Source organism: Chelonia mydas, chromosome 6 (assembly GCF_015237465.2).
Source record: "Chelonia mydas isolate rCheMyd1 chromosome 6, rCheMyd1.pri.v2, whole genome shotgun sequence".
Taxonomy (NCBI): domain Eukaryota; kingdom Metazoa; phylum Chordata; order Testudines; family Cheloniidae; genus Chelonia; species Chelonia mydas.
The window spans coordinates 82,895,296-82,921,733 of record NC_051246.2 but is presented as its reverse complement, the minus strand read 5'-3'; the positions used below and the strand labels follow the sequence as shown (position 1 = coordinate 82,921,733).

At 41.4% G+C, this 26,438-nt stretch overlaps 1 protein-coding gene across 8 annotated transcripts in view; it reads left to right on the top strand.

Annotated features, from left to right (window-relative positions):
- Window positions 1–26,438, top strand: part of PRKD1 (protein kinase D1) — a 285,840-nt gene that overhangs the window by 228,672 nt on the left and 30,730 nt on the right. For all 8 annotated transcript variants that reach the window (XR_006291603.1, XR_006291602.1, XM_043548865.1 and 5 more), the window contains 6 exons: window positions 15,591–15,801; window positions 17,639–17,716; window positions 21,659–21,863; window positions 22,511–22,634; window positions 23,538–23,615; window positions 24,909–25,188. Coding sequence is in view for 6 of the 8 variants with exons in the window: in XM_043548865.1 (XP_043404800.1) it covers window positions 15,591–15,801; window positions 17,639–17,716; window positions 21,659–21,863; window positions 22,511–22,634; window positions 23,538–23,615; window positions 24,909–25,188 (976 nt within the window). In the remaining 2 variants the exon portion in view is untranslated. The remainder of the gene's footprint in view (window positions 1–15,590; window positions 15,802–17,638; window positions 17,717–21,658; window positions 21,864–22,510; window positions 22,635–23,537; window positions 23,616–24,908; window positions 25,189–26,438) is intronic.

Sequence of the window (26,438 nt, the reverse complement as noted above, 5' to 3'; positions counted from 1 at the left end):
GACAGTCATCTCTCTCTGGCTCCTAGGCACAGGGGCATCCAAGGGGGTCTCTGAGCGCTTCCCCCACCCAAAGCACGGACTCTGCAGCTCCTATTGGCTGGGGACAGTGCCTGCAGCCATGGGCAGCGCACAGAGCTGCCTGGCCGCCCCTGAGTCTAGGAGCCGGACATGCCAGTCGCTTCCAGAAGCAGCTCAAGGTAAGTGTCGCCTGGCTGGAGCCTGCACCCCTTGCCCCCCACCCGCAATAAAACCCCCTGTTCCAGCCCTAAACTCCCTCCCAGAGCCTGCACCCCCTCCTGCACTCCAAACCCCTTGCCCCAGCTGGGGGAAAAATGAGTGAGGGTGGGGGAGAGCAAGCGATGGAGGGAGGGGGGATGGAGTGAGCGGGGACAGGGCTTCAGAGAAGGGGCGGGACCAGGGGAAGCGTGCAGGGCAAAGGTGTTTGGGTTTGTGTGATTAGACAGTTGGCAACTGTATCTCCCTCCTCTCATAGATCTTCTTCCCTTGGGTTAGCAGCTTCTTACAGGCCCAGCTGTCTCCTTCCTGCACAAACCGGCATTTTTTAGTGTAGTGGCTGCATCCTGTGTCTGTATAAACTAACAGATGCATTTCAGCTACTTTAGTGAAGCGCGCAAATTGCACAGACTGGAGGCAACTAAGCAAGAACAACCTCTTTTCAACATGTAGGAAGAGTAGTGAGGGGACAGAATGCCAGGGGCAGAGGGTAGAAACAAGTTATCTGTGGAGTGTCCCTCTTTACATTCAGCACAGAAAGAGTAGCACTTCCTCTCACACCATTAGGGAGTTTAATTTTCAAAAGTGTAAACAAGCCATGTTGTGTTGGTTGGTTGGTTGGTTTTAAATCTCCTGACTTAAGTCATGATCTGGCTCGTGAGTTTTCAAGTCTCTTTGTTGGATCAGTTTCACTGGCTCAGTTTAACATCCATGTAGTTAAATAACTGCATATACTTCTTTGTGTTTACAAAAGACATTTGAAATACAATATTTTGACCTGTTAAAAGTATCATACCTTGCTGGGAAATTGTTATACTAGACTGTTTAGTGTTTGGAGCAGTGCTGGCTGTTCTAGTTTCCATAATGTAATCTAGTTAAGCAATCATTTCCTGGGAAGCTTCCAGACTTGCTGAGTCAGTAATCTGGCTGACTACCAGGAAAAAATAATTTGTATCTCTACCAAACTAAACATATCAACTAAAGAAGTAGGTGCTCACTGGATAGGATTCTAGCTTTGGCAATGATTTTGAGAAGACATAAGATGTTACCACTCTATCAAAAATAGTTCCCCTTCCTTTCCTTCAGGAGACCTGAAATTGTGTCAGAGAAAAGCAATCAGCTCCAACTGTAGAAACAGGCTCTTCTGAAGGAACATTTAAAATCCCTGATAGAAAGGAGGAGACAATGAGTATTTTTGTAGCATCACTGGTAGCCGCATCCCCCAAGAAGGGACCCTTCCTTCTAGCCCAGCATATCTCCTGGGCCCACTTCAAAAACCCCAAAGTGACCTTGATTCTCCCTCTCACCTGCCAGCAACTCTTCAGAGTGGTCAGATCCCCATAAGTGCTGACTCACCCTCAACTCCCAGCCCCTTAGACAGCTAGAGGAATATAATGAGGAAAGCTGCTTCCCTACCTCAAAGCTGAGAGAGAAATTTGAGATGACCAAAAAATGGAGGAAAACACAGTAGATGGATCTTAATTGTTTGAAAGATCCATTGGACCCAGTTCTTTGTTTTTAGAAATGTAAATGGTGGTAGAATTTCTTCCTCTTTGTTCTCATTAAAATTATGCAATTTAGTTCCAACAAAATTCAACTATTTCTTGGAGGTTCACCCCTTTAATGGAAGCCATGCCGACTCACATTAAAGGAATACTGTGCAAGCACAGTCTGCTAGAATTTTTGAGCAAGTTTTGAAAAAAACTGGCTAAAAAGGTAACTAGATGTAACATATTTGGACTTTCAAAACACCTTTGCCATAGTCCCTCACAAGAGGCTGTTCAAGAAACCGAATCACAGGGCAAAAGATAAAATTGTGTGTCAGATTAGAAGTTCTAAAGTTTCTAGTAGAGAGAACCAGAATTAGGAATAAATGGTTATTTTTTAGATAGTTAATATTTGGGTGTCTCAAGGCATCTGTGTTGTTTATTATATACATTGTTTTGAAAAAGGGAGATGAAGACTGAGGTGGCAAAATTTACAGATGATAAAGTTTATTTATCTTAATCAAGACAAGACTGGGTTATGAGGGACTCCAGAGGGACATAACAAAGCTAGGTGACAATAGATGAGCATATGCTAGGCAAATTCAAAAGAATAGAATAAGGCTTTCAGTATGTAGTTCTAGTGACAAGACTTGTAAATTGGAACTCTAGTTTGTGCCTATAATATAATAAATGAAAGCAAACTGAATGTTTCTGAATGTTGCTATTCCCCTTCCACCATACTTAAACCTTTCCATCTGTCCCTTCCAATTTAAATATAATAATAATAAAAAAAAAACCAACCATGTCACTGCATTTGAAAGGATCCAAAAAAAGGTCCACTTTTCAAGACAAAGTCAGACAGTAGGGCATTGTGAAAAATGCTCTGCAGACAATAGGTTAAAAAATAAGGCAACCCTTTCAAGGATTAGTTTCTTCAAAAGTAGAAAGTGTTCAGATTAAAACGCAGTGTGGCACGTGTATCATTGATTGTGTCCTGTGTGAGCAAAAGAGCAAATCCAGAGCTCAGGATCTGGGCCTGGGAATGGGCAGATGCTTGGGAGGATGTTATTGAGGCATAATGGCTAAAGTATCCTCTGCTTGCCCTTTATACCACCCCAAGGGAGAGGTGAGAGCCAGGGGATCCATGTAGCAGCAAAATCTCTAACCCATCCTCTGACTTGCCCATTCCTCCTGAATTGTGCCACGTAGAGAACTTGTGTGGAGCGGGCCTCTCTGCCATTCACAGCATGTGCACACACTGTGCTCCCACATTTCCTTGTGCTGCAGAACCAGACGGATTCCCCTGCCAAAGGACTTGCTGTGGCTGTGGAGGGCCAGCATTTCATAACTGGGCTTGTAAAAAAGTGATAGTTCATCATGACTTCACTTAGGTTGACACAATCCTATTTACTCTGTTCTAGCTTTAAGCTGTTGCTTAGCCTGGTGGTTTTTACAGACCCATTAAGTGCAAGTACTTTAAGAGAAACCTACAAAATTCCTTGGAAAATGGATCTAGAAACCAAAATGGGAGGTGTTGGCTGAAGAAAGGTTTTCACTTTGTTTCAGTCACAGGAAGTTTCACATACAGTCCACAAATTACTAAATGTCCTTGCAGAAATACAGCTTAAGAGACTGGTTGAAAAAAGCACTTTTTTTAAATGTACAAATTTTAAAAAGGCTCTTAAATTTTAAAATGTATGGCCTTTTTTTATTGAAGTATCTGACAGAATAAATTGTTTATTTTGCGCTGGAAATGTCAGCTCTGGTAAAGAAACCCAGGGCCGGCCCACAACATTTTGGCACCTGAGGCGGGGAGTTCAAATGGTGCCTCCATGCCCCCTCACTTGGGTCAAAACTTTGAAAGGTCTCAATTCTGCCTTCTTCATATTCTATTCCTCTCATGGTACTGCTCTGCTACCTCCCCCAATAAAGGAGAATTAACAACTTAAAATGCCTTGTTCAAAAATTTTAAGTAACACTTAATTTTCAAACATCTGAACAGCAAATGTAACTTTTCTTGTCTGCATAGTAAACAATGGCATTTTCATCTGTTTGAATAATCAAAGTGGTGCTTTCCGTGGCTTCCTGATTGCAAAGATTTGAACTGCCTCCTGAAGGTCCACAGTCTGGGCCAGCTCATGCTCTATTGAGATGGTTGCAAGGCTGACCAGCCTCTGTGTCATTGTGGAGCGTAGATGTGTTTTTATTAATTTCAGCTTGGAGAAGCTGTATTCTCCACTGGCAACTATTACAGAAAGTATTAGAAGTATGTGCAGAGCAACAAAAGCATCTGAAAAGAGGGTGGTCATCTTATTTGTATACATATATTCCAGAACAGCCTTTGGAGTTGATCCTGCTGAAATGCATCTTGAAAGGGCTTTCAGTTCATCACCTAAATCACTTGCATCAGTATCGCGCATGTCATGTGTCAGCATCTCTAGTGCCCTGCATTGCTGACGTAGGTCTTCTTCAGGTATAGTGAGGAGTTTTGGAATATCATACAACATCCAAAATATACTGCTGTGTTCCTTGAACTGCATGAAACGTTCAACTGGCTGTATTGCACAATCTAGCACCTGGTTAAAGAATTCAACTTTGAATTGTTGTTTGGGGTCTCTTACGGGATTATCCCGTGCCTCGTAATGCAAATGTCTTCTTCAGTGACTCTTGTATTCTTGAATGGGTGGGAAAATAGCTTCAGTGTGATGTTCCTCTACCAACTTCTGTGCACTCTTCAGAATGTTTTGAAATCCCTCATCTGACCGCTAAGACTGTAGGTATGACTTTGCTTTGTCCAGTTGTTCCATTGCTCCAGATATATCAAGGTGAACACCTTGGAGTCTCTTGCTTACAACATTTATTTCAAACAGTATGTCATGCCACAACACTAAGCCACACAGAAATTTGAAGTTATGTATGTTTCTGGTGAATCCATTTCCCTCTGCCACTGTTCTCCCATGAACAGTTCCTGTCATAGCATTGTCCTCCATAATGGCAACTATGGCATCATATATCTTCCCAATTTGGTGTGTGTTAAGCTTTATCACCTCCACTCGACTTTCCCATCATGTGGCACTCAGTGGTTTCAGTGTCAGAGGATGTTCCCAGATGTTGCTTCAAAATTTGCCATTCACTTGATGCAGAGAAAAATACACAGACGCTTTGAATTACATTAAAAAATTCAGCAGCCTCACTAGAAGCTGATGCTGCATCACTGACCACCAAGTTCAATGAATGAGAACTGCATGGGACAAAAAAAGCTCGAGGGTTTAACTCTCAGATCCATGTCTGCACTCCTCTGCTCTTTCCTCTCATCTTGGCACCATTACCGTAGCCTTGACTTCTCACGTTGGCTATTGCAATTCCCGTATCTTCCAGTTTTTTAAGAAGCACATTTGTCATACCAGCTCCTGTAGTATCATCAATGTCAATAAATTCTAGAAAATGCTCTCTGACCGTCATTGCAGGGGCATTTTCACTAGGTTCTGTTGTTACAAAATGCACCATTAAAGTCATTTGTTCCATATGGCTGATGTCAGGTGTGCAGTCCAGAACAGAGTAATATCTTGCTGACTTCAGATCTGCCACAACCCTCTCTTTGACTTTTTTTTGCCAGTAACTATGATTTCATTTTGAATGGTTTTTCCAAGGTAGTGGTGTGTGTACATTTCTTGGATGGTGACTCTTCCTAGATGCTCCTAGAGCATCAAACTCAGGCATCAGCTCCACAGTGTTAAGGAAGTTTCCATTGTTTGGCACAACACAGCTGATCTGAAGTGCCACACAGTGCTAGGTTTTGGGTAGCTGCCATTGTCAGAATGCTTATCAGCCGTTTCAGAACATTTTGCCAGTAAAGAGACTCTGATGCAATCTTCTCTTGATGCTGATCATCTATGGTGGCCTTTAACCTTAGTCTCATCTCAAGCGCTTTCCACCTATGGAATGCTCTCTGGTGATTTGCTGCCTTCTCATGGCATGCCAGATTTCTAGCCAGATTTTTCCAGTCCTTTGTTCCTATAGAACCCAATGTGGCTGGAACATTAGACTGGAAGAGTTTGCAACAAAAACAGTATGCAGCATTCTGTGTTTGAGTACATGAGCCATGGCCTCTCCACTGTGTCAGCATTGGGGAGTTCACACCAGTAATGTGTTGGATGGAAACTTCTATTTTCATTGTCTTTGGGGAACGTGAAGTTTTTCACTTGCTGTGGCCCATGCAGTACAAGGAAGTCCCTCAGGCTACTGCTCAAGCGGGTCCACAGTCCTGGATCATCTAGACTTAAGGAACTAAACTCAGCAGCAGCTGTTTCTTGCGCCTCCACCACACTCTTCTCTGATCTACACTTTCTTCAAGAATGTGCATGGTTACATCCATTTGAGATGGAGATATGGATGCTGCAGTAGCTGCCAGGTCACCTGCACTCTGACTAACTGGGAGATCAGGCACCTCCTCACCACTCATATCCTCACTGGAGCCGGAGGACTCACCATGAACATTTGTGTTTATGTATCTCAGGAGAGCTCCTTCCTGCTTAGATAGAAAATCTTCCTTTGCTTTTTTTCTGAATGCTGCCCCAGAGGGGTGTTTTCTTCTTTCACTCATGACTGCTGTTCTGCGCCAACTGTAGTGGCTCTTACTCAGTTGAAGGGGACAAATAAGCAGTCTGGTAGCAGGGCCTGAGTGAGGGAAGATATCAGCATCTTAAGGGTCTAACTGACTCCTACTACTTAAGTTGACTGCCTGTTCTCCTCAAGTGGGTTCAGGGAAGCAGCAGGAAACAGGAAGCTCCCTGAGAAGCTGGTGTTAATCAGTCCAGGCTCCTGGGGGTGCTAGAGAGGTACATAAGAGGCTCCTCCTCCTCTCTCCCTGCAGCTCCTGCTGCTTTCTGTTATTCCCTCTCACCTTTTCGCCTACCTGCCTGTTATGTCTCTTGTGCCCTCCTTCCTCCAGCACAGCACTCCACCATCTCTGTGCATCTAGAGCAGAAAGAATTCATATGCAGCAGACACAATTTTCTACACTCTGGGTCCTAATGGCACCCCCCGCCCAGTCTAGCACCTGAGGCGGTTGCCTCAGTTCACCTCATGGTAAGGCCAGCCTTGAAGAAACCAAAAATATTTGGTTTTTATCCAGTTGGCTTTTAATGTTCTTGTCAAGCTGTCCTACAGTGGCTCAAGATGGTGAGTACCAGCCTCAGGGCACAAACCCCAAATTGACTGATATCTATACTTGGATTTCACCAACCTAGTACCAAATATAAACTCCTCAAACACTATAACAGCCTAACCATGGAGTCACTGACCGTCTCCTTGGGTTGATGGTTTCTCACACCGAAAAGCACAACAATATTCAGGTTACTTCCAGTCCTAAAGGACCAGTCACTTACCCCAGGTCAATTGCACTTTAGATCTCATAGCAAAGACAATTAGGAAAAGAAAATAAGAGTTACTTTACAAGGTTAAAGCAGGTAAACATACGTACAAAAATGAGTTAGTCTTAAGTTTCAAAAGGTAATAGAAGCTTTTATAATAAGCAAGCTCTGTATCGGGGTGTCCAAATTTATGACCCTCTGAGTTGCATATAACAATCTTTAGAAGTTTGAGAGCCAGTGCACACCTGCTGGGGTTCAGAGCTTCTGCCCCAGAGGAGGCACCTGCGGGGCTTGGGGCTTCAGCCCCACTCTTTCTGAAGCCCCAAGCCCTGGCAGCCACACCCTTTTGGGCATAAGCCCTTACCCCACAACCCTGCTGCAAGGCAGAGTTCCCGAGCTCTCTCCACCACTGCCAGTCTGATAGGGGGAGAATGGGAGGAGATGTATGCGGGGGGAGCTCCAGAGCCACACTTTAACTGTAAGAGAGCCACATGTGGCTCACAAGCCACAGTTTGGCCACCCTTGCTCTATATGTCCCATAAGGCAACCCAGGCTAACACTGGGAATCTTTTGCTTATGCCTGGAAAACCTTACCCTTGAGTGTCCAAGCAGCATAGAGAGACAGTTGTTTCTTTTGGGGTTTTTTTAATCTTATTCTCTGAGCAGCCAGATCAGCTAATGGGAGGAATTCACATGCACATCTCTTCGTTGTGGAGGAAGAGCAATCAGCAAAGTCTAATGTTGATGGATAGAGCCCTGCAAATCCATGTATATCTGCTTCAGATCTGCACATGGGATGCGGATATCCACAGACCATTTTTGCGAATAGTGGATTGGATGCAGATACAACTGCGCAGGGCTCTACTGACCAGCGGCGCCTGGCCGGTGGCATCCAGCTTGGGCAGCCCGGGGAGCACTGCATGCTCAGGGCTGCCAGCCAGCAGCCAGTGACTGGGATTGGGAGGCAGGTCAGAATTGGGATTGTCCCGCACCCACTCGCCGTTCCACTTCCTGTCCAGCAGCTCAGGCCCCCTGGCAGCACCAGCATCCCCACCGTGGCCTGGCAACACTGCCTGTGCTCCCACTCCCAGGCCTGGCCTGCCAGCTCCTAGGCAGCAGGGCCCACCCCCGGTGATGGGGATTGAAGCGGGTGGGGCCCCAGCGTTCCACCCCTTCACGCCACCGTGATGCAACATGCACTACTGCTGCATGCTGTCGCTCACAAGTCTCCGGAAGTAGCACATGATGCCCCTTCCTCCCAGTCCCCCCCTCCGTGCCATCTCCTTGAGACCCTGCCCCCGTGCTGCCCCTCACCCCCAGTTCATACCCTTGCGCTGCATCTTCCCTGCAAGACCCCACCCCACCACTCGCTCCCTTCTCCCCGCCCCAATTGCTAGCCCTTGTGAGACAGCTTGCTGGTGCGGATACAGGTAAAAGACAGCTCGTGGATCGTGGGTTAATACTGGCAGATGCCGATTGGATGCAGATCCACATTTTTGTATCAGTGCAGGGTGTTAGGGGGCTTATTCCTTCACCCACTCACTTCCCTGGTCCTTCTCGCATGAACAGAGAGCAACAATACCCGAAGTCCAAAGGTACAAACAATTCGATGTTTATTGGGGTGAACTTCCAGCAAGCATGATTCCAGTTTCCTTCCTTAGTATCCTCCTTCCCAGCTCTGACACCACAGAGCCTTACACCTGTGTCCCTGTTCCCATTCCTGCCCTTAGCCAAACATGATTCCAATTTCCTTACTCCCATTCCCTGTTCCCATTTCCCCCTTTAGCAAAACATGATTCCAATTTCTCCACCCCCATTCCCTGTTCCCATCTCTCCCATGCCCACCCCCTCCCACCAAGGCCCCCTCTTCTACTTCCTGATTGACTGCAGACTATATAGTAAAACTTGAGTTCTGCTTAGCTATACCTTAACCAATCATTTTCCTGAAATTTAACTAACCAATCCTAACATATTGTAACATGATTATGTAACCAATTATATCCCACCACCTTAATTAGTTTACACCCAGCAAAATTAATTATACAGCAGACAGGAACAATCACAGAACCAGACAGAGATTATACAGACAAACAATAACAAAGTGGGAACTATAATGACAAAACAATACAGAAGTGAGGATTTCACATCCCAGTATTGATAAGTGAGTTCGTGCCAGACAGGATGCTGTTTCCTTTTACATTTTCTAGGCACTTCCCTTTCTCTGGAGGTGATAGGCATTATCAGGACAGGATTGTATTCCTAACAGCCCAATAGCACCTTCTTTCAATGTGACTAGTTTGGAATGTGAGGATGTGACCTGTCGCTTCCTAGCTTATGGCTGCCTCTGCTGCTTAGCCAAAGGCCTTAGCTTAAGCACAGGGCCTCAGACTGTCACAGTAAGAAAAGGCCCTTACACCGGCAGACAGTGATTTTGATTCTCTTTTGTACCTCTATAACTAGCCAAGTGATAAGAATACACCAAAATTCTTAGAGTATAGGCCTTTACAGACAGGCCTGAATATCTATATCCTAACACAGGGCTCTACTGATGTGCCTTTGTTGGGCAGGAGATAACACCTCCTATTGGAGACTAGTATTTCACACTTGTTAATGTTTCTGTCTGATTTACAATTACAGAACAAACACTTCAATAGCACCTTGTAACAAAGGGTACAAATACTATAAGTGAGATTAATGCACAAGCACTTCATGAAGTCTAAACACTAAACATATTTTTAGAACTCTAGTACCTATTTTAACAATACTAACACACAGGTGAGCCAGCCAGGGAATTTCCAGCTATGTATTTATCAGTGTTCAGTTGGGACCTAAGGGCCTTTGCTGGAGCTGGTACCTGGTCTGCCAGTGTTACAGTTCTGACCTCTGGTCTCTAAAATTACAGCTTGTATGTTCTCTCCATATTTTTTTGTAACTTTAAACTTCCTGGGAAATGTTAAGTGAGTCACACTATTGACCGAAAAGAATAAATAAATATAACTCTAAACTGTCACCTGTTTTTTATATGTAGAGTTGCTTCCTTGTGTGCATTCCTAAAGCTAAGGAAGGGAAGGGTTAATAGCAGAGCGTGTACTGTAACTGCACTGTAAAACTTTGCAGTCCCATAGGATAGAACTTGATGATTTCTGTCTGTACTGGAAGGATCAAATGTCTCTCTCTGCTATACTCCATGAATTGGAGCAAGTGTATGGGGGTCATGTGTAGCTGAGTCATAAATTAGGAAAGAAGGGGAACAGTGCATATATTGTATACATTTCCCTGATCTGAAAAGAGTGCATTGCACAAACAAGGTACAGTTGAGGTTCCAGATGAATTTGGGGATCATGGCCTGCTAAAGGGATGGATCTAGCAATCAGCAGCTCTAAACTGGGAAACAAGCAGATTTCTCAACAGTGCAAAGAGAAATGAATGCTGCTCACAGCATGGAAGTGTAGAGAGGGTTTGTCGGGCTTCATCTCTCTCCGGAACGGCTGGGAACCACACCGCCTCCTTTAGTCCTTGCACGGCCCCTTGGGGAATTGGTTGGGCCACAGGAGTCCTGGCTCAAGCCATCCAGCAGGGGGCTGAGCAAACACAGGGAACAATTAGCAATTAATAAGCCCAGACCCTGGGTCAGGGCGGGGCAGCAAAGAGTCACAGCTCAGGCCCTCAGGCAGGGGCTGAACAAACACAGGTAAATAGCTCACCCAGGCTTCACCTTGACTCAGGTACCTCCAGAGGGGGAGTTGGGAAGTAGCCCGGGGGCAGCTGACCCAAGTCTGGCTGCAGCACAGCCGGAACCCATGTCAGTGTGTTGCGGCCATGATCCCCACTGACACAGCAGCGGGCCTTTGGCTGCTAGGGATCCTCACGGGGGCTGGCACAGGGTAGGCTCGGCGACTCTTCTGTGTAGCTGGCACTGGGTAGGCTCCGCGACTCTCCCACACACTGACCTGTGTTGAGTACTGGCCGATCGGGCCAGTTTCTAGGTCCGCCACTGGTTGTTGTAGTCTCCCCAGCGGGAGCTGGGCCAGAGGCATCTGGCCTCTCTGGCAGCTGCCTCCTGAGTGAGCACTGAGGTTGGGCTCTTATACTTCCTGTCCAGCCTCTGACCCTCTTGGGGGCGGGCTTGGAGTGCTCTGGCTCTGCCCACTGTGGTGTCCAGTGGAGCTTGTCCCCCTCCAGGGCACCGGGGAACCACACTGCCTTCCTACAGGAAGCTAGCTAGCTTTTGGAGGGATGTGATGCTTTTTGGCAGGGAGATCTGTATTGAAGACACACAGTAGGGAAAACATTGGCAAAACGGACAACTGCTGAGCTGCCCCCCTCCTATTGGAGCTTTCTAGCTGAAGGTGTTGCAGACTCCTCTGTGCACCTGGATTCTCAGATAGCAAGATGCAGAAAGTACTTTCATCTTTTGCTGGCCAGGAGATTGCATATAGTCCTCTCAGATACAGACATTGCTATAGTAGACTATATTATTATTGTTATTTTGAGGATAGACAATTACAACAACCTAAATCTGAAGGTAACTTTGAAGGCCATTTTGAGGCTTCAGTTAGTACAATGTACAACTGCCTGTCTTTTAGGTAGGGCAGCTTGCTAGGGCATGGCACCTTTGGTCTGTACTCTATTACCTGCCATTCATTTCCAGGTGTCATCAAAGTGCTTGTTACTATCTGCTAAGCCTTAAATGACCCTAGCCCTAATTAGTTAGACCCAACTTCTACTGCTCTGCTCTAACTGGTAGCTGTAGATATGCTTCAGCTGTCTGTCCTGTCATAGGAAGAAGTTACTGTAAGCAGTGGTTGGGGCAATTCTCCATGTCAGACCTTTTGCTGTGAAATGTGATCCTACCATATAAACATTTAAATACATTTAGTGAGAATATAGGCTACATCTTTTTGTTCAAATTTTTCTATGGGCTGCCATTCTAGCCCCTCAGGAATCATTTGAGAGTGGCTGGTTTGATAATATGAAGGTTGATAAATAGAGCTAATTGAAAAATGGCAATTAGTTTTTGATGGAAAAATTCTAAAAAAATAGATTTAAAATCTTGTTTTTTCTTTTTTGTTTTCTGCATTTTTTTTTCTTCGCAGTTTTTCATTAAAACAGGTTTTCAAAGCAGTTTTAGGTTTCAAAAAAAATTATTGAACACTGAAAATGTTACTGAATTTTTTTTGGATTATGATTTCTTGCTAAAGAGCCAAAATGTTTTTGCGGGAACATTTAATGTACATTTTCCATAAACTGGTTTCATTTTGGCCAAAAAGCCAGTTGTAATTGAAAAATTGGGCTTTGACCAAATTTTTAACCAGCTCTTATCATGAAATATATGCTCCAAGCTTTGGGAAAGATAGTGTTCAATACCATTCTAATTTATGGAAAGTGGGCTCAGATATGGGTAGGGCAGCATGATTACTATACGTTTTACTAACCTATTTTATTTATTTTATTTTAAAGCCACATTTTTATTTTAACAATAGAATCCCAATTGAAATTTATTAAATATTTTTAGATGTTTTCTACATTTTCAAATATATTGATTTCAATTACAACACAGAATAGAAAATGTGTAGTGCTCACTTTATATTTATTTTTATTACAAATACTTGCACTGTAAAAAAACAAAAGAAATAGTATATTTCAAGTCCCTCATTACAATCTCTTTATCATGAAAGTTGAACTTACAAATGTAGAATTACGCAAAAAAAACTGCATTCAAAAATAAAACAGTGTAAAACTTTAGCGCCTACAAGTCCACTCAGTCCTACTTCTTGTTCAGCCAATCGCTCAGACAAACAAGTTTGTTTACATTTGCAGGAGATAAGGCTGCCCACTTCTTGTTTACAGTGTCACCTGAAAGTGAGAACAGGCATTCGCGTGGCACTGTCGTAGCCAGTGTTACAAGATATTTACGTGGCAGATGTGCTAAAGATTCATATGTCCCTTCATGTTTCAACCACCATTCCAGAGGACGTGCATCTATGCTGATGATGGGTTCTGCTCGATAATGATTCAAAACAGTGCAGACCGATGCATGTTCATTTTCATTATTTGAGTCCAATGCCACCAGCAGAAGATTGTGGGGTGTTTTTTTGTTTGTTTGTTTGTTTTTTGGTGGTTTGGGTTCTGTAGTTTCCACATCGGAGTGTTGCTCTTTTAAGACATGTGAATGCATGCTCCACATGTCATCCCTCTCAGATTTTGGAAGGCACTTCAGATTCTTAAACCTTGGGTCAAGTGCTGTATATATTCTTAGAAACCTCACATTGGTACCTTCTTTGTGTTTTGTCACATCTACAGTGAAATTGTTCTTAAAATGAACAACATGTGCTGGGTCATCATCCAAGATTATTATAACATGAAATATATGGCAGAATGCAAGTAAAACAGAGCAGGAGGCATACAATTCTCCTCCAAGGAGTTCAGTCAAAAATTTAATTAATGCATTATTTTTTTAACGAGTGACATCAGCATGGAAGCGTGTCCTTTGGAATGGTGGCCAAAGCATGAAGGGGTATATGATTGTTTAGCATATCTGGCACGTAAATAACTTGCAAGGCTGGCTACAAAAGTGCCATGCCAATGAACACTTGTTCTCACTTTCAGGTGACATTGTAAATAAGAAGCAGGCAATATAATCTCCAGTAAATGTAAACAAACTTGTTTGTCTTAGCAGTTGGCTGACCAAGAAGTAGGACTGAATGGACTTGTAGGCTCTGAAGTTTGAAATTTTGTTTTTGAGTGCAGTTATGTAATAAAAAAAATCTACATTTGTAAGTTGCACTTTCACAATAGAGAGTGCGCTACAGTACTTGTGTGAGGTGAATTGATAAACAAAAGAAATAGTATTTTTTATTTTTACAGTACAAATATTTGTAATAAAAATAATATAAAGTGAGCACTGTACACTTTGTATTCTGTGTTGTAATTGAAGTCAATATATTTGAAAATGTAGAAAAACATCGAAAAATATTTAATAAATTTCAATCGGGATTCTATTGTTAAACAGTGTGATTGATTAATCGCAATTAATTTTTTTGAGTTAGTCGCATGACTTAACTGCGATTAATTGACAGCCCTAGTAATAAATAGCCAATAATTTGTGATGTTTGGTTACAGATTACACCCCAGTACTCTTTAATGACTGAGTATGTCCACCATATATGCATATATTCTCTTATATATATGAAAACATGACTGGTGGGAGATACCATTGAAACAGTATCTTAAAGAAATTGTCTTTTATTGTGCTACACACTGAGGTTGCTGTTCCTCTTTTCCAGATCAAACCCTCGTTCTCTGGGGTAATTTGTCTAATCATGTATTTTCCCCAGACTGCTAGGAAAGTTGTTGGCAAAGATTGAAAAAAATTAGGTGTTATTTTGATGTTTTCCTAATTGGTCAGACACCATTGCTTCTATTAGAGTTTATTTTTCTGTAGAAAACAGCTTTTCTAGACATTTGAGACCTATAATGGCTAACTTGAAAGTACTGGTACCAAGGGAGAGTGGACTAGTTAAAGTTTTTGTTCTCTAAATAAATTTTTAAAGTTTCTTTGCTGAATAGCTGGACAGCGATATGTGTTCCATGCCTTTCCTGGTCTTCAAAACTTTCTGAGTTGTGATATGAGTTAAGATCTGGATTGTGTGCAATGGGTGTCATTGGTGAAAGAAAATAACTTCTTTTATTTCTAGTTCTATCCGAAACCCACAGAGTAGCCTTTTTTAAAGGATGTGTATATATTTCTGGCGGGTGTGATTTTCGTTATTAATCCACGGTAGCATAATGAAATTTACATTGCTGCAGTTACACACGCACACACACTCTTACTGCTTTGAGCTGGCTAGCTTCGTAGTATCACAGAATATTTGGAACAGCTAGCTCACCCTGTTTAATGTGCCTCTGCAAATAGCTGCACTCACTCTTGGTCTTTTCTTATTCCATATACATTCTAACATCATCCTCTATATTCCTGCTGGAATTTTATCTGGGGTGATTACACGAAGATTTTGAAACAAGAGAGAAATCCTTGGCAAAATGTTCATTTTGACTGTGGCTGTTCTTCCCAGCCACGAAATTGCATACTTCCCTTAGCACTCCAGATCTTTTTTCATTTGCTGTAGTGATTTGACATTGAAATCATTGAGCTCTTCTAGGGTGTTTGAGATCTGAATTCCCAGGTATCGTATACCATTCATTTCCTGTTTGTACCTAAATGTTTTCTGTAGGAACAACTTCTCAGAGTCTGGCAAAATTATAGCTGGCATTTAAGATTTAGCATAATTTACTTTAAATCCAGATGTTTTCCCAAAGTCATGGATTTCTTTAGGTATGAATTTTAGGGTAATATTTGATTTTTCCTTAGCTATATATAATTACATTTTAAGATTAAAGACTTTTTAATTTTGGAGCAAGTGGGCTGAACCTTACAGTCTTTAAAAATCAGTGACTAACCTAGATATGTATAAAATGTTTCTTCTGTCTGTATTTACAGCAAAAGACACCATCTGAATCATTCACTGGGCGAGAGAAGAGGTCAAATTCACAGTCCTACATTGGACGACCTATTCAACTAGACAAGATTTTACTTTCCAAGGTTAAAGTGCCTCACACTTTCGTCATCCACTCCTACACACGCCCAACAGTTTGCCAGTACTGTAAGAAGCTTCTCAAAGGGCTTTTTAGACAGGGCTTGCAGTGTAAAGGTAAGTGTGATCAACAATGTGCTAATTGCAACATTACAAGTGAAGACCACAGAAATTTTAATAATACTATTCTTTTCAGGCTGTAATCTGAATGTATTAATAATTGTGTGTACAGTAATTTATAATTTGTATAAAACATCAATATGGCTATCCTTTACTTGATTCACTGAATTATTTTAATATTTTTGTGTGTTAACAATTTACAAGAATCAAGCGGAAGAACCCATTCAGGTGCATAAGAATTGAATATGTGAAACATCAATAATAACAGTTCAAAATATTTACCATGTAGTGTTACAGTCATGCTTATATTTTGGTTGTGATGATCATAATCCCTTATTGATTAGTGACAGCAACAGCTATCTGAAGTGTCTTTAAGGCCTCAGTCTTGCAAAGATTCATGCTTAAAGTTAAGGGCCTAAGGATTTGTCTTGATTATGATAAAAGGATGTGGATTTTATAAGATGTTAGCTAACATATTTTGACTAATGTGTTTTAAAATTCTAACGTAGACAAGGAAAGTAGCATGTTAGTACGTGTTAGCTGGTCAAATTGAAGCCTAGGCTAGTAGTTCAACTTGATGAGCTGGCACATATTAATATAGTGGTCTTGTCTCTCCTAGAAAAACAAACATTTCACTTTTATCTTAGTGAAGACAACCTTTTTGTGTTTAAATTATACACAGTTAAGTCCCTCTTGTAATGTTGAGTAGTATACTTAGAAAGCAACTGTTTAAGGCTATGTCTACACTGCACCTTACAATGGCACAGCTATGCTGCTGCAGCCATGCTGTTGTAAGGTAAGCAGTGTTGCTGTTCTTTGTTGCCGAGAGAGAGCTCTCCCGGCCACAAAATAAAACCACCCCCCAAGAAGGGACTGTAGCTTCATTGCCAGGAGCACGGCTCCCATCGACGAAGCGCTGTCCACACTGGCCCTTTTTGTCATTAAAACTCATCATTCAGGGCTGTTTTTTTTCATACCCCGCAGCGACAAAAGTTTTAATGATGAAAGTGCCAGCATAGACAAAGCCTTAGACTAGGGCCTTGTCTAAAGTCAAAGTTATACCAGTTTAACTAAAGATGTGGGTGTAAACTGACTTAAACCAGTGTAAAAACATTTAACACAGTACTGTACTGTATTTACTTTTTTTTTCTCTCTGCTGCTGCTGCCTGATTGTGTATTTCTGGTTCAAAATGAGGTGTATGGTTGGTTGACTGGTCAGTTCATAACTCTGAGGTTCTACTGTGTATACAAATGTGCAAAAAATAGACAAGACAAATTGAGCCAAGTTTAAAAGTATCACAACAAAGAGAAAAATTACTGAAACAACCAAACACTTAAATATGTCCTAGAAATACCATACACAATGATGTACCATTGTAAAGAATAGTCATATTGTTCTCTAAAACCCTAGATAGATTTCCCTTATTCTCAGTATCAGTCTTCAGAATTGGAAATAGTGCCCCATTCTGTAGCACCAACTAATCAGACTGCAGCCTGATCTGCAGTTCGCTCCCTGGAAGGACAAATAAAGGTCTTTAAACCAAGCCCTGGGGTCTTTGCGTGGATAAGGCTAGGACTTCACCTCCATTCTGAACATGCCCCCACCCAGATTGCCGTAACTAACACTCCGCCCAAACACCCCAGGAAAACTTTGAGTGTGTATCCTGTGAGTTGCATTGGCAGCTGGCATGTGGCCAGCATAGCATTCTCTGGCCACCTCAGGTTAACTTCACATTAATCAAATGACAGAGATGGTAACTTTTATGTGTAGAACTGTAATTGTATCAGTGAAAATGGAAATCAACAAAATAATTTTTTTTTTTTTAATAATCAGATTGTAGGTTCAATTGTCACAAGCGCTGTTCACCTAAAGTGCCAAATAACTGCCTTGGTGAAGTAGCCATTAATGGAGGTATGTTGTCTTAATGACTGTTTCTGTTTAACTAACAATTAAAGGAAGGAGGAGTTTTGTAAAGCACTTTTCAGGAGGAGTTTTTTCCCATTGCCTTAGCATAGCTTTTGCTTTATAATATTTCTGTTTATGTATTGAAGATGAAGTGTGGGAGGAAACCCACTGGTGGTTCATATTTCATCTTCATCAAAAGGGGTTCTCCAAGATATTTAGCACCTGTAGGTAGGCACAGCTGTACCATATTGGCAGAACAGACAGCAGGCTATGACCATAAAATGTTTCACTGAGTGTGGGCTGTCAGTAGCGTACATTTTGTGGGGTGTCAGTGGCTGCCAAAAAACTTCCAAACCCCTAGGCAATAAAAGAGAGCACTTACCTATCGGAGACAAAAACAAAATTGTATTTTAGTCTGGGAAGGAACATGTGTTTACTATAGGATAATCTTCTTGAGCAGAAATGTATATCTGAAAGAACTGGGAAGGCCCTCCAAGAAAAAATTCTACCCCTTCCTGTTAGCATGATATTCATTACATCAACTGCCTGCCAGAAATGAAAGCTTGAAAATCTGCCCACTTTCCCCTGCATGTGGTGTCAGTTTTGTGTCAAGTGCAGGAATGTAGGGGTAGGCTTGACAGACGGCACTGGAGGAAAAGAGGGTGGTTTTAGATTAGTTGCTGATTACTTTGAAAATGTCACTTTCCATGAGATAAGGGAAGAAAAAATGTGGTCAAGTGTTACATTTCCTAATGCATGTTGCAATATTTTAAGTTGTCAGCTTGAACTCTTCATAACTTAAATAAAGTACACACAAGGTTTTTATTAAACAATTTCCTCTGTTAAACCTTTTTTTAATTCTGTGCTTCATTAAACAGATATTGAGAGTAAAATAAAGATTTTTTATTTTTAAATAAATGTTGAATAAAGTGTTGTTAAACTAAGGAAAACTGACTATAAAAATGAGAATTTTCAGTGTTCATTGCCAGTCGGAGAGGGTGAAAATGAAGGTGAAGGTTTTCAAAAATGGCTAGTGATTTTGAGTGCCCAACTTGAGACAACTTATTAGGGGCTTGATTTTTCAGGAAGTCAATGCTCAACAATTTCTATAGTCAGACCCCTATTAAGTGGGCATCCACTTAATTTCTGGTCATTTTTAAAAATCTTGGACAAGATGTATACCTCAGTTCACCATAACCACTCCTGTAGTATACCTCTGTTCAGTGAGGATAACTGGAGATGATGCCCAAGTAAGGAAGAACACAGCATAATTTTCAAATCCAAGGGCCAAAAATATGCTGTAAATTGTTCATATGTTCATTTTATTGATGGTGTTATTGATTCTTCTCTATAGAGAACTTCCAGCTGGTTTTAAAAAATTAATCTATGCAGCTTTTCCAACCCAGCTTCTATTTTGAAGGTGCAAATACCTATGAGCACAGAGCTACGTGGGGTCAGAGAGAGTCCTTGAGTCGCATTGCTGTCTGGCTGGGGGTACATAGGGCAGTGCTAAGAAGAAGTGTGGGTGTGAAGGAGTTGAGCCACAGGCAGACAGTGAAACAGGTGCTGTTGTTCAAGAGCTGGGATGAATGACCAAGGCACTCCCTTAGTTGCTCCTTAATCACTGCCTGAAACCACCTGCTTCCCTTGCTGACAGCTGCAGTCCATTTCCCAGTCACTCCAGCCTTTCCCTTTGGAAAAGTACCATGCTGCTTTCACTGACTTCCCTCCTACACGTGTGTCTGGTGCCAAGCCGATGACAGGCACATGGTGCTATCTCTGTGGAAACGATAGAGCGAGGCAAGCTTGTCTGAAGCTGCTGCTGGGGAAGGAGGCAGACAGTGTTTAGAAGGTGCTGACAGGAAGCCAGTTCTCCCTTCCCCACGTACAGCTCTTCAGAAGCAGGGCTCAGCCATCTGCAGCTCCTGTCCCTCTATATCTGCTTAATGTTCCTTTCCCCCAGTACCTAGTAAGTTCTCCATCACCTGTCCACACCCAGCACTGGGACTCTGTGTGCTGCATCCTAGATGCAGGAATGTAGGGCCCCACTACAACAGGAAGTTTCATCCTAGTATTGCATTGTATTTGTTTAACTAGAGCCTTGGATAGGTGTCTTTCTAATACTTTAAATCTAAATACATAAATAAAATTAAAAAATGTCACTCTGCCCATCTGCTCTGTGATGCTTTTCCCCCAGAACAGCAATTGAAGGCTGGAGCTATGAAATTCAAAGTATGATTTAATTAATAAACAAATTGAACACTAAATGTAAGAGATTATTTTTAACCACTTTTGGGTTTATTATACATAAAGATTAAAAATGTTTAAGTGTTGGGGAAAAAATAGAGCCCCAGACCTTAATGTATCATCCATGGCCATATGATTACATCTGCCAAAGATGGCGTATAATATGTTCCTTGCACCGCCACATATAAATGATTAGAATCCAAACTGTATTAAACTATTGCCTCTGAGTTGAGTGGTTAACGTACCTAATCGTCTGCCAGAGGGACCTTTCCTCCTCTCTCTTCCCCGCCAACCTCTTGCCATCTGTGTGAAGTTGATTGACAGCAAAAGCTTTCATGTTCTCTTTCTTCATTGGGCATCCTTTACTGTCAGACTGACTTTATTTTTATTACCTGACATTTGAGAAGAACCTTCCCCATAAATAGAATGAGTGGGTCATGGAGAATGCTCAGAGTCTTCCAGATGGTATTTCCCTGTCTCAGATTTCTATACATGGCTAGCTGAGTGGGAACAACTACAGTGCTAACAACTGAAAGGGAATACCCCAGAAAATCTAATGCTGTCTTTCCTACCTGTCAGCACTAAAGGTTTTGGGTGGTTGAATCATAGCCTGTGTAGCATCAGGGTTAAAATAGGCCAAAATAATTTGCTTGAACTAAAGATATATAGGTATATTGTATATAGTACGTGTTATTTTTTCTTCTAATCTCACTTAGGCAACTCATACCTTGAAGTGAAGAAGAAAGTTCAACACCATGTTAGGAGAAACAAATATAAACACAATATGAAATTTAAATTACTGCTGAAGGAGCACATACCGTTACAGAATCAAACTGGCTCCAGCTAGAGATTGAGTCTAGTTTTAGCAGCCACTAAGGAGATGCAGTCTGTGCCTCATCTTAATACTTGAAAGGAGGGGGAACCTAATCACTGGTGAATTTGGCCCTGGTTTCACCTATCCCTGTCTTTGTTTCACCTCTAGCAACTCCACATCCATCCTGAGATGCATCCATTTTGCAATGCTGTTTTATAATGGAACTGTTGAGATCAATCTACTATTTTCATGTTAAACATGGGCACCTTCTGTTCAATATTATGCATTAACATGCCATTCTTTGCAACTTCTATGCAAAGGGGGGAAAAGTGGTGAAAAGGGGGTGGTATTTTCCTTTTATTTATATATATAGTGCTATGGTAAATAATTACCTCGGGAATTTATTTTAATAGATTATGGTCACATAACAGGAAATTGCTAGGTTTGAAATTCCTGCTCTCCAACCTAACCACACATCAGTCTGCACCTGTGGACTGCCAACAACTATTAGGCATGGTGCAAATCATTCAAGCTGCATAGAAAATCTGCCAAGAATTATAGAGGCTGAATGCCCATGAGTATAGAGAGTTTGAACAAAGGCCGATAGATTAAAAATGCCTGCTTTGACTTTGGCAGTTTTAATAGAAGATCATATTTCACATTTTCTTTCTGAAAGTATTGCATTTTGACAGATTTTTGGTTCTGGATAGTGATTACCAATAACTAGTTAAACTTTATACTTGGTCAGTGTAATAAGCTTACTTTTGTGGCAGAGATGGGCCTAGAGGCTGTAGTGATCAGATGTGGACCTGAACTTTCCCTAAGTCCATGATTTTGATTTGACTTATCCCTGCTATTTTTATATAATTCTGAAAACCATATTCCAGATTTGCTTAGTCCTGGTGCTGAGTCAGATGTGGTCATGGAAGAGGGAAGTGATGACAATGACAGTGAAAGAAATAGTGGTCTTATGGATGACATGGACGAGTCTATGGCTCATGATTCTGAGATGGCAATGACAGGATGCCACAGTGACAATGGGGAAATGCAAGATCCCGACCCAGACCATGATGATTCTAACAGAATGATCAGGTGAGCCGGGTAGCACAACCTTTACCACCATATCTTATTGCACCTACTATGTCTATAACTAAGTCAAAAGCTTGAAAAATCTGCAGATATTTTGATTCCTAAACAGAATGGAGTCTCAAATAACTCTTGCAGCTGCTTCACTGGATATTTTTATAAGGGGTTTGAGAGAGGACTATATATAACTGTCTTGTAGATAAAGCAGCAGCAAATTGAAAAGAAAATAAGCATCCTAGGTCTGTTTGGTTATGAAATAAAACAAGAACAAGCATGCAATAGACTTTGATTTTTACTTTTTTCCTGCTATTTTCTAAAAGTAGTATTAGAATATTTGTGGTTTCAGCTGAATAGTTCTCCCACCCCCTCTTGAGATGTAAGTACACACCTCTCCAATGGGGATGAAAAATGATGTAGCACATTTAGTTGTGTGCTTGTTTCTCAAAATCTGGACCAGTAATGGACTCATCAGATTCCTCCTCTTGGGTGGTCACTGAAAATGGGAGATGGTATACCCTCCAACACACACACTGGCAAATCAGCTAGTAACGGTAAATGTGGACCCATGACATACTATGTCATGCTTTGAAAGGATTTTCTTCTGTTTTGTCTAAAATTGTCTAATTTGTAAGAAGCTGTTATTGATTTTTAAGCCCTTCAACAAGCAACAATATTCCACTAATGAGAGTGGTGCAATCTGTCAAGCACACAAAAAGGAAAAGTAGCACAGTAATGAAGGAGGGATGGATGGTTCACTATACCAGCAAGGACACACTGGTAAGAAAGAATGTTAACAAAGACCTCTCTTACTGCATATAATTTATAATACTGAAGGACCTGATCCTGCAAATAACTTACACACTTTGTTCACAAAAATAGTACCTTTGACTTCAAAGCTACTCAGCGTTTGCAGGATCGGGGCCTAAAGTTGTAACTATTTTATAGCTCAGGTCTACTACTCAAAGCCTGAAGCACATGTAACAAATATTCACTCCTCCAGCAGAGAATTAGTTAGAGCACAAAACAAATCTAAAGGTGTCAGATTTACTGTAGCAAGCAGAATATGAAGAAATTTGAAAAAAAAATCTAAGAAAACAAAATCAATATATCTCTATTATCTGAGATGTTCTGAAAAATAGCTTTAACTTGTGACTGTCATTTCTTAGCTAGACATAGAGGAGAGTCAGGGCTTTTGTAAAACTAAAAGTTATACTATCTGATACAAGAACATCCTTGGCTACTAAGAGGGACATGGAAAACTTGGAGGGGGGAAAAGGTTATTTTCCTTCAAAACTGTTGAATCAAGGATAAGAAGTTGGGTTTTGTTGGCATGCTGAAGTGAAACACTAGGGATCATGCTCAGTTCAGATGGAATGTTGAGTAATTTTAGCAGCAAACCTCTGGCAAACTCTGTTGAGCATTATGCAGATTGAATGGATCTGAACAGATTTTCAAGGGGACAGAAAAGGCACCTCTCTGAATCCAAGACTACTCCCCAGACAAATACAGAGTCCTCCTGCAAATCATTTAATACAAATTATTTTTTTTATCAGTCAGAGTGTATCCCTTCACCTAACCACTGTAGAGTTAAATAAAACTTTTGCAAAAGTGAATTTTAATAACTATATCTTGTTCATTTACTTTAAAAAAGCTGTAAAGAAATTATTATTTTTATTATAGCGGAAACGACACTATTGGAGGCTAGACAGCAAATGCATTACACTCTTTCAAAATGATACTGGAAGCAAATATTACAAGGTAAAGATGGCTTCTGTTATTTATGCAGGGCTTTTCAATCTTTTCCCATACTGACATATAATCATCAAGAATTGGAGTGCATAGCTGAGTTAGTTAATAATTATTTGTACTACACTAGTGGTAATTCTTTGAACTACACTGTTCAATATTTGTTTTAATTGTTGAACCTGAATACATTTACCTTTACTTTGCCTGTCACAACCAAAAAACAGTAGAATTTAATGTTACAATGGCCAGCATAATACTCATGCTGTCAAAGTGATAATATTTTTACTGTTGGTGAGAGATTCAGACTCTGTTGGAAAAACCCATTTAGGACATATCTGTGAACAGAGGGTTCATTTTCTAATGCTCCCATCATTCATAATATAAAACCCATCTAAATTACTATGTATATGGAGGGAGATGTTTTAATTTTGTCCATTGGGCAATTAGTGTTCTGATTTAGACTTCAATAGGTATGGCTTTTGTTCTCAGGTATCCCTTGTTACAAAGGTAGTTGAAGCCTTTGGGCATTATGGCAATATAAATATTAAATAATAAAGAACATTTTAAAGTTTTTGCTGTCATCTTTGACCTTTTGGGCCCTGATTCAAGAAAGCACTTAAGCATGTGCTTAACTTTAAATGGGTCCCATTGAAGTTAAAGGTCATTAAACACAGGCTTATGTGTTGTGAATGGGGCCTTAATTTGTGTCTTCTCTCTCACTTCAAAACAGCTGAATTCTCCTTCATGTATACCTTACTTGTGGCAAGAAAGGTCAGGGGTTCTGGAACAATTTGTATAATGGGTGTTATGTATAATGGGTGTTATATGGCTATAATGGGGGTGTTAAGAGTCATTGAACCAATTTGTAAACCTTGTATATGATGGAAACCACTTCAAGCCAGGGGGTGCTGTAACATCCTGCACATCCCTAGTTCCAGCACCTATAAGAAAGGTAGCAATTATTTTTCTAATGGAGGTCTGCTTATGTATGGAGCAGCCCTACTCATCCCTGCCTGACATTGCCCACTTAATCTCTGTGATAAATTCACAATTATAATTTAAAAGCACTACTTAGTCTTGCAAAGGACCACTTGCAGTGGCCTCCCAAACAGAATTGTGCATTGTAAAGTCCAAGTTACAAGGTTAGCCTCTACATTAGTTCATAAAAACACATTGCTTTTAGTTACACCTGGTTAAATATCACAGCTAATACCGCAATGAAATTAAATGTGGTCTATGTTTTAGTCTTATTTGACAGCATGTTGATAGATCTGAATGAAAAAAGTAAATCTCTTTTCTCCTCAGGAAATTCCATTATCTGAAATTTTGTCCCTGGAACCTGCAAAAAACTTTTCTTTACTGTCGCAAGAAGCCAATCCCCATTGCTTTGAAATAACCACAGCAAATATTGTTTATTATGTTGGAGAAAACCTAGAAAATCTCTCAAGTGTACCACTGAATAATAGTGTTCTCACCAGTGGCATTGGTCTGGATGTTGCGAGAATGTGGGAGATGGCAATTCAGCATGCTCTGATGCCTGTCATTCCCAAAGGGGCATCGGTTGGATCAGGTCCTAGCCTGCACAGTAAGTTGATTTACCCAGTTCCATCTTTACATAAAGGCAGTGGATTAAAATATATATGGATTAGATCTTCCATTGGTGTAAATAAGGATAGTTCCACTGAAGTCAGCAAGGCTCCTCCCATGTACTCCTGCGGAGGAACTGGCCATGCATATATTTTAAGCTGTTGGTAGTTTCTCACTGGAACATTTTGGGCGAAGTTTTGCATGAGTCTATGAATATTCAATATACAGATTTATTAGCAAGCAAATAATGTACAAGAAACTTTAGAGCTTGTCCTAAAGTAATGCATCATCCTCATCGTCACTGGAGTTACTGACATGAATACTGACTGCATTCAGACATGGGCACACAGTGTTCTGAAGGAGCCTGAGTCCCAGAAGGCTGCATACATTGCTTGCACTTGGGGGATGAGGACAACACAAGAACAACAAGCATAAAGAAGGTTATGCACCTTTGGGTTGCTGGAGAGCCTGTAATTGAGTTCTCACTTCCTTTTGTCCCACTTTTCTGATTGTGGGTTCCTTCTTTTCCCCTCAAGTGGAGTTATGCAGGGGTTTGTGTGACGGGGGTGGGAACCGAGGGATGGAACAAGAGCTGGGTCATAGGAGTTTCTTTTGTTTTTTGGAAAAAACGATATTTCAAGGAAGGTTAGGAAATATTCCACTCTCAGTTCTGGGTTATTTAGAGCAATAGTGAGGTGTAGGCTTTTCCTCTGATCATTGATCACTTTCTGTTGGAGGGCTTGCTGGTGGGCAGGGCCAGATAAAGGCAATCACATAGCTCCATATGGAGCTCCCTGTAGTCCTGCCTATTCTTGGGGTGATTGTGGCTCTGCTGCCAACACAAACGTCTGCTGAGCTGGTTGGGGGCCCATCGCTACTTCCCTGTGGACAAGATAAAGTTTCTTCCACTTTCTAGATCACTGGTCTGTGAACGACACAAAGCTCTACTTACACTTCACCACATATGACTTATACAACTATCACCCATATGGCCCAGTGCTGAGACAAAATCAACTCCTGGATTAAGAACAGCAGATTGAAGATGAACCCAAAGAAGACAGCTATAGTTCAGTCTCCTTTGATTGAAAGCAGACTTGCACAAATGGTCAGTTCAGTATGGAGTTTAGGAGTGCTCTCGGACTCCTCACTCATGCTAAGCTCTCACCTAGCAGCATCAGTGAGTAGCATCTTCTGTGCTCTCTGACTGACTAGAAGACTCCATCCCATCCTTGCGTAAGATGGTCTCAC